This window comes from Cyprinus carpio, chromosome A2, assembly GCF_018340385.1.
Source record: "Cyprinus carpio isolate SPL01 chromosome A2, ASM1834038v1, whole genome shotgun sequence".
In the NCBI taxonomy this organism is placed as follows: domain Eukaryota; kingdom Metazoa; phylum Chordata; class Actinopteri; order Cypriniformes; family Cyprinidae; genus Cyprinus; species Cyprinus carpio.
The window spans coordinates 23,315,357-23,328,974 of record NC_056573.1 but is presented as its reverse complement, the minus strand read 5'-3'; the positions used below and the strand labels follow the sequence as shown (position 1 = coordinate 23,328,974).

The 13,618-nt window shown below is 37.3% G+C and overlaps 1 protein-coding gene across 1 annotated transcript; it reads left to right on the top strand.

Moving 5' to 3' along the window:
• Positions 1 to 31: 31 nt before the first annotated feature.
• LOC109102102 (cullin-3-B-like) lies at positions 32 to 13,276 on the top strand. The gene is made up of 16 exons (XM_042711152.1): positions 32 to 286; positions 5,178 to 5,375; positions 5,853 to 5,966; positions 7,104 to 7,264; positions 7,405 to 7,519; positions 7,615 to 7,843; positions 7,942 to 8,087; positions 8,241 to 8,417; positions 9,279 to 9,449; positions 9,532 to 9,639; positions 9,809 to 9,933; positions 10,140 to 10,236; positions 11,059 to 11,193; positions 11,290 to 11,476; positions 12,134 to 12,279; positions 12,384 to 13,276. The coding sequence occupies exons 1-16, from the start codon at positions 203 to 205 to the stop codon at positions 12,513 to 12,515; spliced, it is 2,325 nt and encodes a 774-aa protein (XP_042567086.1). The 5' UTR covers positions 32 to 202; the 3' UTR covers positions 12,516 to 13,276.
• Positions 13,277 to 13,618: the final 342 nt, after the last annotated feature.

The window sequence follows — 13,618 nt, the reverse complement described above, 5'->3', positions numbered from 1 at the left end:
CAGCCCCAGCTGGCCCCCTTTCTCGCGATATTGGACGCATTCCTGTTAGAACAATCATCACTCTCGCGAGATGTCATCCAGCCGTCCGCCATCGCTGTAGAGACAGAGGGAGAGAGTAAGCTACAGGGACTCAAACCTGGGGGGGAAAGAGGGCGAGATTTGTCCGTGTTTCCCCTCAACACACCCACCCTAACATCTGTTGATGGCATCGCTCCCAAACCCAAACATGTCCAACCTCAAACCCGGCACCAAGAAGGACACCAAAATGCGGATCCGCGCCTTTCCCGTGAGTATCAGCCGAGATGAGCGCGCCTCAGGCGGTCGCGGGGAGAACTCGAGAGCCGGGGATCGGTCAGAGCAGCAGGCCACAGCAGGTTTACGTGTTTTGAGGTTGGGTTTTAGAGATTTACAGAGACTACGGAATAGAAAATGTGTCAATTCGTGATAATATCAGCGCCAGGGTTTTAAAGATGTTGATATGTCTCAGTTATTAGAGAGATAAGTGATTTTAATTAAGGAAACAGACAGTGTAGAAAGTGTTCAAAACTCAAAGATTCTTTCATACAGGGTCTTTATGTTTTGACCATAAAACTGTAGATATGTACAGCACTGTATATCCTTCAGAGAACATGAAGTCTTTCCTTTTGATCTGCTGTTTTTTTTCTCAGTGTTTTGATCTGGTTTGGGGTCTTGAGTTGTCAGACTGGCCCGTTGCTGTTTTGTTGCCACTTAAATGTTTGATGTTGTGTTTTTTGCTGTAACTGATCGTTGTTTGTGGTGATGATGATTAATTTTTTTCCCTTTTCTTTTTTTTTTTATTGTCATTGGTGCTGTATATATTACTAAACTGATTGTTATTGTTTTGTTGTCTGGTTAATTTAGTTTCTTGTCACTGGTTGGTGCTGTGTTTTGTTAAATTTGAAAGGCAGCTAATATGTTTTTATGTATAAAGACGGTTATATTATGGAAAATTTAAAGGATTAGTTCACTTCCAGAATGAAAATTCTGTCATCATTTCCTCACCCTCCACTTATTCCAAACCTGTATGAGTCTCTTTCCTCTGTTGAACACAAAAGAAGATATTTTGAAAAATGTTAGTATGTAATTTTTTTTCCTGCTATGGAAGTTAATGGTGCCCATCAGCTGTACTGTGTGCACATCTCATTTTAAGAATTTTTTATTTTTATCAATTTTTATTATTTATTTTAGTCTTTTTATTTATTTATTTTTACAAACCTCTTAGCACTCTTTTTTAGCCCCCTGGTGTTCCCCGGACCCCGTTTTGAAAGTCTCAGGTTTGGATAGTTGTCAGGTGTCATAGGGGTTTGTTAGTGTTGTGTAGATTATCACACTGATGACTGATGTCCTCAACAGCTGTGTTTTTGACTTTCACAGTCACTGCAGCACACTTTGCATCAGTATGACTTGCATCTCTCTGCAATATTCTGCAATTTTCTGTTCTTTTATTAGCTCCACTCAGAACAAATTATGTGCATTGCAGGACTGTCAGTGTGTTGGTGATGCTCTGATGGAATGAACTAGGTCAGAATTACTTGATAATATGCAGAGAAGTGAGAATGTTTGCATGCAGTTATTTTCTGTTTGTGTATCGGAAATATTCTTCTCTTGAAGGTCTGGAAACCCCCTGACACTTGTCAGCATGTCCGCAGGACTCGGTAAATGGCATTTTGGTTCGGATAAGATCTCATTCGGAAGCTGCGTTTAGGCTACTTGTTCTACTTGTTGGGTTGGATGTGTCTTACCCTGTCCGAGGAATTCTTTAGAAGTCTCACAGCTGCCTTTACTTTGTCATCATACCGCGTTTCCATCGAAATTACCCGGAACATTTGTACCAGGAACTTTTTCTCCCCCAGACCTGTTGCTTTCTGTGTTTCCACCGCGGTCTAAAGTACCGGGAAGATTAGGCAAATAGTCTGGTGACGTAGGTCTGCGCGAGTTTCTCAATACAAAGTACACTGATTTTGGACTTGCATCCTTGGTGGTTCGGACTTTGCGCATTTGACTCGGGAGTGTGATCTCCCGCGGACTGGACGACGCAAGTCCGGTAATTCTGCAAACAGCAGCGTACTTGATAACATCAGTCAGATCGCCTTGGCTACTGCATTTTCCTCACTGTATATTTACAATAAAATGAAATAGGATATCAAATACCACTGCCTCCTTTCGTTTTCATTTGAAGATAATAATAGCCGCAGAAATGTGCTTAGTTTAGAGAAAAAAAATGTATACAGCCATTACAATGAAACAAAATATTATATAAATATTATATAAATTTGCCTTTTTTATTTTCATTTTAACATATAGATAAGTTGAATACAGACCAAAGATTACATGTTAGATTTACTCAAAACGAATTATATTTTATGTATAACCACTAAAGAGACATCAGAGCCAGCGGCACATATCAGAAGGTCTAGCCGAGTTGAGAGTGCTCTCGGCGGATACATGATCACTGAGCTCCCGCTGATCGCGTGGAGGTGACCGTCTCCGAAATCGGCAAAACACATTTTTAAATAGGTGCTGTCTTGATAAATAAACCGCAGATTTGAGTTTTAAACAACTATATTCTCGCCTGAAATACTTTTAAAAAATTACATATCATGACATAATAACAGTAATATTTTGAAAATGATCCGAATAAATGGTGGTTGAAATCACAATGCTGCGTGAACTCAACCAATTAGCATGTTTAGCACCCAAGTCCCGCCCCTGAAAGTTCCGTAACTTTGAAAAAGTACTACTTCGCCAGCAGGGACTTTCTGAGGGGCATTTTTTTTACCCGGAACTTTATTTAGTTCCTGGTTCCTGCGGTGGAAACACACCGAGTACCAGCCCAAAGTCCCTAGGTCCTGGGTAAAGTTCCTGCGGTGGAAACGCGGCTATAATAGTATTATCTCAATATGTGGCCTGTATTCTCACCCGATACACCCCACATTCTCTCAGCTCTCTTCTGCATTCTAATTGTTTGTCAATTTTCTCTTTAGCTTTTCATTGTGCCTTGAAACATGAGCATGCTGTTCCTTATTAAAGGTCATGGTGTCATGGACATATTTTTGTCAAAATCAGTAGCATACAGAAGCTTGGTGCTTGCTGTCATTTTCAAAATAGTTTACTGCACATTACTTAGTTAATTCAGACCTAACCACGTATGATTCTTCTGGTTGTTCTTGCTTTGTTCGACCTCCAAAACTCAGCGTAACATTGAGTCCTGTTACTGAAGATTGTCACCTGTAATTTTGTGATCTGACTTTTAACTCTTCTTCACGCCCTTCAGTCACATTGGGTCACTGTTCCAAGATTCATCATTTTATAGAAATGTGCCAAGTTGTTTTGTAGTTTACATAAACTGCCATTCAAAAGTTTTAAGAAATGGATACTTTTATTAAGCAAGGATGACTTACTCTTCAAAGACTCTCTGGACTTTCATTATCAGTGCTTTGTATCAACATGACCTGATCCTACAGAAATCCAGTTTGGAAACCTAGGCCTACTTATTTGCATGACACACATGCACACGTTTTGCTTCAGGGATTCCTGTTCATGGAAAAACTGGTTGTTCTTTGTGTTATCTTAACTTTTTCAAAAGTGCAACTCTCTTCCGCAGAATCCAGCGATTGCCAAAGCAAGTGTGATTCAGGCAGCCTTTTAGCAAAATGTTGTAAGAAGTGGACATTCACACTCACACCCACACCCACTTGTAAAGATTTCACCCACATTAATTTCATTAATCCATAGACTAGTCTACACAGATCGATGAGTGTCAGAGTCTCTGTCTTAAGTCTTAGCAGACAGAGAGAGACAGATGGGTGAGAGCGAGGCGTTCTCTGTGTCTGAATCTACAATGTGTGTTGATTTATCACAGGAGCTGTATTACTAACATCGTGACAAGCATTATAATTAGCATGAGTTGTGCTGAAGTGTTGTTTTGACTTGCATAATTACTCACTGCTGTTTAAAAATGTAATTGACACATATTATTAGCCATAAGAATTGTTCTTTGTGAGATTAGCTCTGCTGAGTCACTTGAAGCTATCAAGAGCTCTGGAGTTGGCCTGTAGATTTGGTCGTGAAGGAAATTTTTTTTTGTTGGCCCAGTGTCAAGGGTTGAGAATACGAGCAAGTGACCTGCAGTCCTGCTGGCACATTAAATGCACATTTGAATGTTGTAAGTAAGTCGTTTGACTTTTAACGAGCCCAGAAAGCGGCCTGCGGTTTCCTGTGCTGAATAAAGTCAGTGAGGTCTCCTCTTATGTGATTACAAGGTTGTGATGTGTGCAGAGAGCAAAGTGAGTCTCAGGGTCTAAAAACTTGAGTTGATATATATGATACAGTTAAAAAATTTGAGGTCAGTATTATTCTTTTTTTTTTTTTTGGTGTTTTTTTTTTAAGCAGATATGCATTAAATTGATCAAAAGTGACAATAAAGAAATTTATGGTTTTACAAAAGATTTAAATTTCATATAAATGCTGTTATTTTAAACTTTCTATCCATCAAAAATGTCTCAAGGTTTCCACAAATATATTTTGCAGCCCAACTGTTACCAACATTGATAAAAAATATATATATTATTATGTTTCTTGAGCAGCAAATCAGCATATTAGCATGATTTCTGAAGGATCACGTGACACTGAATACTGGAGTAATGAGGCTGAAAATTCAGCTTTCATCACAGGAATAACATTTGCATTTCAAAATTAATTTTTTTACATTATAATATTTCACATTGTAACTGTTTTTACTGCATTTTTGATAAATGCAGGCTTAGACCGAGCATAATCAGAAACATTTAATGGTAGTTTACAGCAGATTTTGTGCTATATGTAAGTGTATATTATTTCAGTTTTTACATATTATAGTCAATGTACATTTAAAATGATAACGTAGCATTATAATATGTAAGTGTAATAATATGAAAGATATGCAATAACTTTGTAGTACTTTTGCAAACTTCCAATCAGAAAGAGTATGCAGCTTCTATTGGAGAATACACACTGTTTTATTAAATCTTGGTCCAATTAGAATGATGCTAATAATTTTAATAAAAAAAAAATATTGGTCAGTGCTGATAAGGCACATCCCTCCTAAAATGTTTTTAATCTAATTGTCATAAGCGTTTCTATGTTTTATTAATTTGTTGATTTGTTTGTTTTTGTAGATGACCATGGATGAGAAGTATGTGAATAACATCTGGGATCTTCTGAAGAACGCCATCCAGGAGATCCAGCGGAAGAACAACAGTGGGCTGAGCTTTGAGGAGCTCTACAGGAACGCCTACACCATGGTGCTTCACAAACATGGGGAGAAGCTCTACACGGGCCTCAGAGAGGTGGTCACCGAACACCTCATCAACAAAGTATGAGCTCCTGTCTCACTCTTAGAGAAAACACATGAGGTCCTAGAGATCTGGATTCAACTTTTGAGTGCTGTAAAGTGTCACAATCTTTACTTGCTGAAGTTAAATGTAGTTAAATAAGCAGTAAGCCACGAGACGGCGTTACAGTGATTTCACCACAGCGTACTGCTTAAAAAGACCTGATTAATGAATTTGATGGATGTGATGAGAATTTAAATTGAACAGATTGATTTGAGAAGATCTCACTGTCTCACATCTTCACTTCATATATATTTATATATCGCTTAATGAAGACCCTGGGGTTTTATCTCTGGTGCTGGCTGTTAATGATGTCAGTTCTGGAGATGAAGCAGATGGCGGAAACCTGCCCGTCCCAGTGGAGTTTTTCACAGGGTGATGTCATTGTACACTCAGGTGGATGAAACCCATGTGCTTGAGCTGCTCTCATAACAGCTTTATTTTTTCCCCTGTCTTCAGGTACGAGAAGACGTGCTTCACTCTTTAAATAACAACTTCCTGCAGACGTTAAATCAAGCATGGAATGATCATCAGACTGCCATGGTCATGATTAGAGACATTTTGATGTACATGGTAAGTTGTTTAGACTTTTTTTTTTGGTAGGTTGTAACTTAACAGATGTTCTGATGTCTTTCTTTTAGGTGGTTTAGGGAGGGACTCATGGATCACACAACCTTCTAAAAAGTTTTAATTATACTAAACATTTACTGACCTGACCAAAGAACACTGCACTTACCCAACATCACTCTGGTTCTCTTAACAAAAACCCAGTAGGATTTGGATTATTGCAGAAAATAAGCTCTGTGACTTACAAAAGTTTATGCTTCATGCATGTTTTGTTCATGATAATAAGTGAACATGATATTTATGAATGCTGAAGCCTAAATACAATCGCCAGAGGTAAAGAACTAAACGTAGGCTATGAATGAAGTACACCAGTCACATGACTTCAGCGCCACCATCATTGAAAGATCACAAGTATTATTGATGTATTTTATGTCTTTGAATAAAATTAAAAAAAAATATTGATCTTGTGTTACCAACAGATTTTTTTTCTGGGTTTTGGCCTGCAAAAATGTGTCACATCGTGAAAATATTTTTGGAAATCAGAAAGACTGGGGAAAGGAATTGGGAATAGGGATGCACAGAAATTTCTGCAGCTGTGAAAAGAAAAGAAAAACAGCTGAAAATATATTTTGCAATAGTGCTATTTTGCTTTACTGTTTGCAATTGCTGTTGTGTTGGGCAACACTGGTAAAAATGACGCTGCCCTCTCGTGCCAAAATGCTCTGCTCACATGCTCTGATAATAATAGCTTTGTAGGACTAAACATTATTTGGATAATTAAACAAACAAAAAAAAATCTGTTAAAACTGATTCTGTTGCATAGAACTGAATTCAAATAATATATTGATATTCAAAATTAATATATTTTCTGTCCAATTTTATTGTTTTACTTAAAATAAAAGTGTGGCTTGTTTTTTTTATTCTTGCATTATATTCTTTAAATTCAGTATCATTAAAATTTAGTTAAATGAAGTCTTACAAAATAATGTTTTATTATTTAATAAAATAATAAATAATCATTAAAGTGCATCCAGAAGTTTTGGTTTTGGCCCAGAATTTTCCTTTTGGTTCATTCCTAATTGGGACACTACAAAGCCTGGTTTTGAAACAGCATTAATTTTTTCTTTCTCGCTCTCTGTCTAGGACCGTGTGTATGTTCAGCAGAATAACGTGGAGAACGTCTACAATCTCGGCTTGATCATCTTCAGAGATCAGGTTGTGCGGTATGGCTGCATCAGAGATCATCTCAGACAAACTCTACTGGACATGATCGCTCGAGAACGCAGGGGAGAGGTGGTGGACAGGTGTGTTCTTCTGTCATTCTGTCTCTCTTTACAGTGCTTCAGTTAAAGAATGAAAGCTTTCAGCTGTAAGTGTATTGACACATACACAGTTGTAGAGGAATGGGTTTTTATCTTGTTTGTGCTGTCATGTTTTATGGCAGAGGGGCCATCAGGAATGCCTGTCAGATGCTGATGGTTTTGGGGCTAGAAGGTCGCTCCGTCTACGAGGAGGATTTTGAAATCCCATTTTTAGACATGTCTGCTGAGTTCTTCCAGGTGGGTACTGCTTTTATACTGCTTTTACTCTCTTTGACTATCATTATAATTATTATTATATTATGTTTGACTGGCTGTGTTGACCATCTGTGCAGATGGAAAGTCAGAAGTTTCTAGCAGAGAACAGCGCCAGCGTCTACATCAAGAAAGTGGAGGCTCGGATAAACGAAGAGATTGAACGAGTGATGCACTGCCTGGATAAATCGACAGAGGAGCCCATTGTGAAGGTGGTGGAGAGAGAGCTCATCTCCAAACACATGAAGACCATCGTGGAGATGGAGAACTCGGGACTGGTCCACATGCTCAAGAATGGAAAGACGGAAGGTGAGCAGCTGTTTGTTTTGATCTGTCATCTATCCCTAGCTTTCTGTTTTCCTCTCTTGCTTCGTATTTCATTCAGTTGCTCTCATCTTCTCTCTCAGACCTGGCGTGCATGTATAAGTTGTTTGGTCGGGTTCCTAACGGGCTGAAGACGATGTGTGAGTGCATGAGCTGGTACCTCAGAGAACAGGGTAAAGCGCTGGTGTCAGAGGAAGGAGAGGGCAAGAACCCAGTTGACTACATCCAGGTACACATTTAAAAACATGAGGAAATGAATCTGCCAAAGTTAAGGAGATCAGACTAGTGGAAATGTTTACATATAACAGCCTCAACAATCTGTAGGTTTGTAGTAAGAAGTAAGGGTGCTCTTTTTCTCATTTTTCTCATCTGAATCATTTAGGGTTTGTTGGACTTGAAGTCACGCTTCGACCGGTTCCTGCTGGAGTCTTTCAACAACGACAGGCTGTTCAAACAGACTATCGCTGGAGACTTTGAGTATTTCCTCAACCTCAATTCCCGATCACCCGAGTACCTCTCACTCTTCATCGACGACAAACTCAAGAAAGGAGTGAAGGGGGTAAGATATTAGCTTTATCGTCTTTGAAAACAAATTTGGTCAATATATTTAGTTCAATATTGATAAGACATAATTAAAAAAAACAACCATTTTGCTCCATGGACAATTTTAACAACTTCTGTCCAGTGAAAATGGAAGAACTGTCATGCATATGAGTTGTTATATAATGTAGATATGGATCGATGGATGAATGTACATCCACATAAACAAACAACACAGTTGTTTAGTTTAGTTAACTAAAACTATTAAAATATTCATTTAAATAAAGCTGAAATAAAATATAAACATCAGATTACAAACTTGAAGAACTTAAATGAAAATTTAAAATGTTGCCTTGGTAACTAATGAAATAAAAGTAAGGTTATGTTAAAGTTCTAAAATTACTAAAACTGAAACCAAAATAAGAAAATTAAAGCTAAATAGAAGTATTTGCAAAAAAATAAGTAAATTTAAAATGACCAAAGCACACAACAAAATTCTTAGAACTTGAACTAAAATTAAAAAGAGAACTAAAAATTAGAAAATAAAAGCTAATTAAAATAATAAAAATATGGTAATAAAGTTCCATTTGTTAATATTTGTTAACATGAACTAACAATAAAAAATGCTTCTACATCTATCTACTAATGCATTATTAAAATCAAAGGTTGTATATTTTAATATTACTCAATGGACCTGAGCTTACATGAACTAATACGCAGTTGATTTTAATCAACTAATGTTAAAAAAGATTAATAAATACTGTGACATATGTTGATCATTGTTAGATAATGCATTAACTAATGGGACCTTATTGTAAAGTGTTACCATAAGATTTGTAAGATCTCTTAATTGTTTCCTTATAATTGTGTTTGTGTTTAGCTGACAGAACAGGAGGTGGAGTCTATCTTGGATAAGGCCATGGTACTGTTCAGGTTCATGCAGGAGAAGGACGTGTTTGAGCGTTACTACAAACAGCACCTGGCTAGAAGACTCTTGACCAATAAAAGCGTTTCAGATGACTCTGAGAAAAATATGATCTCCAAACTAAAGGTGAATGTCATATCCTTCATTACTCTTATTCACTGTATTCCTCTGTGTCTAATGTTATACTCATGTTCTCTCTCTCTCTCAGACGGAGTGTGGTTGTCAGTTCACCTCTAAACTGGAGGGCATGTTTAGGGATATGAGCATCTCTAATACCACTATGGATGAATTCCGCCACCACCTGCAGACATCACAGGTGCATATGCACACACACACACATTCCACTTTGACTTGTGCTGTTGTTAAAATAAGCAGACTATAATTACTGCATCCTAAGGGCCTATTCACTCCAAGTCCACATTTGCAGAAGAAGAACACTGAAACAATGCAAATGCAAAACTGTGTGGTTTGTCTTGATGTTGCAGGGGTCTCTCTGTGGTGTTGATCTCACAGTGAGAGTTCTGACCACAGGTTACTGGCCCACGCAGTCAGCCACTCCAAAATGCAACATCCCACCCTCCCCACGCCATGCTTTTGAGGTCTTCAGAAGGTACGACTCACCTCTACACCCTAAATGATCAGACTTTGTTCTCTTTTCAGTTTCAGTTTTACAGTATTTATAAAATTGTATGAGTTAAACTGTCAGGGTACAGAATCAGAAGAAGCGGCTAATCTTTAAACTCTCATGAAGTGTGTCTGTATGTCAGATATGTCTCCACTTGTACCTTGGTTTCATGCGAGTTATACTCTCTGCAGGTTTTATTTGGCTAAGCACAGCGGCAGGCAGCTCACACTCCAGCACCACATGGGTTCTGCAGACCTCAACGCCACCTTCCACGGCGCCATCAAGAAGGTACAGACATGCACAGACTTGAATAATAAATGAATAATATATTATATAATATAAAAAATATATTTTATAGATATTGCATTTCATGACAGTTGTACCTTTAATACCCGATTACAAAATATCATAACTACTGTAATACATTGCAATAACATTGTATAGTAAAATGAAATATGTATGTGTGTGTGTATATATATATATATATATATATATATATATATCCACACTTTATGAAAGTGTATGTAGGTATGTATGTGTGTATAGAATATACTTTATAAAAAATACATTTCATATACTTAAATATTTAAAATCAATAATCATGTGTATGGATAGACTTGGATAGAGAATGTTTAAATTGTAAACTTTATTTTAAAAAATATACTTATAGTTATTCAATGATGAAATTTGTATTTTTGCAATTGCATTTCATGAGTTATACACATGTACATATATAATTTAAAATATATACATATATATCTATAACCTTGAAAAGTTTAAACCAGCCATGACTGTGACGAGATCACATGATGTATTATCATTTACTTGGTTTTTATTTCTATCCTGCTATGCTGAGTAGCTCCACCCTCAGTGGAATATCATTGGTCTAAAATCCTCCTCCATATAACCGCATATTAAACATCAAATATGTTCTTCTGATTGGCTGTGATTTTGTTGCTTCATGCAGCATTTTTTTCTTTAAGTGAGGACTGAACGATTTCTTGTCATTGGACTCTTTCTCACATGTTGGTTGTTTGTAATAAATGGTTATAATTATTTATTAAATAAATGGTTAAATGACTCTCCCTCTCTCTCTCCTTCTTTCTTTAGGAGGATGGCTCAGATGTTGGTGTCGGCGGGGCTTTGCTAACAGGCTCAAACACACGGAAGCACATTCTGCAGGTGTCCACCTTCCAGATGACCATCCTCATGCTCTTCAACAACAGAGAGAAGTTTACCTTTGAGGTAAAACCTCCTATCCAACTGTTTTTCTGATCTAAATGCCCTGCTTATCCAATCAGTTTAACCTTCACCCATGTCGACCCTTCTTTAACCCTTTAGGAGATCCAGCAGGAGACAGACATCCCCGAGCGAGAGCTGGTCCGGGCCCTGCAGTCTTTAGCCTGCGGGAAACCCACCCAGAGAGTTCTCACGAAAGAGCCCAAGAGTAAAGAGATCGAGAGCGGCCATGTGTTTACAGTCAACGACCAGTTTACCTCCAAACTGCACAGAGTCAAAATACAAACAGGTATTGTGCTGCCACAAGGAGGCGCTGTTGACTCAGAATGAATGGTTGACATAGAGTGATCATCTGAAAGAAATCAGTTCAACACTGGACTTTTTGTAAGCTTTAGATTCAACTGTATGTTAGTTTACACCTAAAAGCAGAGAAACTAATTTTTAGCACGTACATATTTAATACATTAGTTTTTTTTTTTGCGATTAAAGTACTTATTAAATTAGCTTTTATTAATATATTTTTCATTTTAATTCTAGTTTAAATTTATTTTAGGTGCTTTTGATTCAGTTTTAGTTTTCAGAATTTTAGCACTACAAAATAAAACTTTTTATTTCATAAATAGATGCCAAGGCAACATTTGTTTTTTTCATTTTATATATATATATATATATATATATATATATATATATATATATATATCATTTTCAGCTTTTCTTCAATTAATGAAAACTACTTGTAATAGTTTTCCTTAACACTGCAGTTTTTTTTTTTTGTTGTTGTTGTTCTTTTAGGATGATTTAGGATGATTTTTATAAAATGTTAGTTGAATCAAGCCTTAATATTGAGAGGTTATCTGAGTACTTTTGCAATCTGAAGTGATCTAAATATAGATTTTGTTTTATTTCGAAAAGTGCTTTACAAACTCTTTGAATCCGTCTCCTGCAGTTGCTGCTAAGCAAGGCGAGTCGGACCCAGAGCGCAAGGAGACGCGGCAGAAAGTAGATGATGACAGGAAACACGAAATTGAGGCTGCCATCGTACGCATCATGAAATCCAGGAAGAAGATGCAGCACAACGTACTGGTAGCAGAGGTGAGCGTGTGTTCTTTGTGTTGTTTTGTATTTTTATTTTCTTTATGAATTTCAAAAAATGTCCCTGCAAATTTCTAATGGTCTGTTTGGTTGTGTCCCGGCAGGTGACCCAGCAGCTGAGGGCACGCTTCCTGCCGAGCCCTGTGGTCATTAAAAAGCGCATTGAAGGACTTATAGAAAGAGAATATTTGGCCCGGACACCGGAGGATCGTAAAGTCTACACGTACGTGGCATAGTGGATCACATGGCTGCACAAGGAGATGAGCGAGCAACACAAAGACAGAAAAAATAAAAAGATTCTGGACTGCTTTTCGCATGGACTGGGAAGTTCCTTTTAAACAAAAGATGAACTCTGGGTAGCGGACTTTATTTAAAAGCAAACCGAGAAATCATAAACCATACAATCGGGAAAATAATCAGGAAGCAAAATAAAAAATCCATAATTGTGTTCTAGATTATTTTTAATTAGATCACTCCCACTTATGAGAATCTCAGCTATGAATGGATCCAGCTTCAGTATCTTCACCGTTTTACCCTCGTAGAGATCAAAATGAAAAGAATCCCTTGGGAAAATGTGAATGCACTGCACATGTTGTTGTTGTTGTTTTTTTGTTTGTTTGTTTTTGTTTTTTTTTAATACTGTATAAAAGGCAGAATTATTAAAACCCCTAACAAAACAGACAAAAACGTGGCTACGGAAATAATAAAACAAAAAAAAAAAAAAATAAATAAAAAACATTGATATTGACCCATATGCTGCTTTTTTGCAGAAGCCATTGTGGTTTCCATGGTAACGTCAAGGCACAGAGATGGTGCGGATGCTGAACATGTCAATGTAATTTAATTCCTGGTTTATTAAACGAATACAAATCTTCCTCACTGTCACTGGTGACCGCGTCTCCCGAGGCACGTGAAATAAAAAGCAGCCAAATGACTGGGAGAATTAGACGCTACATCACCATCTCCAATTTCCTGCTATTAAAGCTCTTAAATGCCATTACTGCCAAGCTTGAATTATGTGTGGCCCTGGTCCAAACAGAATCAAATTGTTTTCAGAAATGGACAGCAGATGAGTGCTGCACATGTGCACAGCGGGTAACAGCTTTAAAGAAAGAGTAGCAACATCACCGATACTCCCCGATGAACTAAAAAACGAAAGCAGCGGAAAGCAAAATCCACAGCCTTGATTTCCTTCTGGATCAACAGTGTATATAGGGATAGAGCAGTATGTTGGCAAACTAATCAGATGACGTTTTTAGATTATCAGACTATCAAGATAATTGTTTGATTAATAGAAATTTCAGTTCCATAATCTACCTACTGCCTTTTCAGGATATTT

What these genes read in the sequence shown, in the direction of transcription:
- LOC109102102 (XM_042711152.1), top strand. Translation starts at nt 203, where the DNA reads ATGGCATCGCTCCCAAACCCAAACATGTCCAACCTCAAACCCGGCACC. An exon ending in CCGAACACCTCATCAACAAA is followed by an intron (nt 5,376 to 5,852) that starts GTATGAGCTCCT and finishes CCCTGTCTTCAG; the next exon opens with GTACGAGAAGACGTGCTTCA. An exon ending in TCCACGGCGCCATCAAGAAG is followed by an intron (nt 10,237 to 11,058) that starts GTACAGACATGC and finishes TTCTTTCTTTAG; the next exon opens with GAGGATGGCTCAGATGTTGG.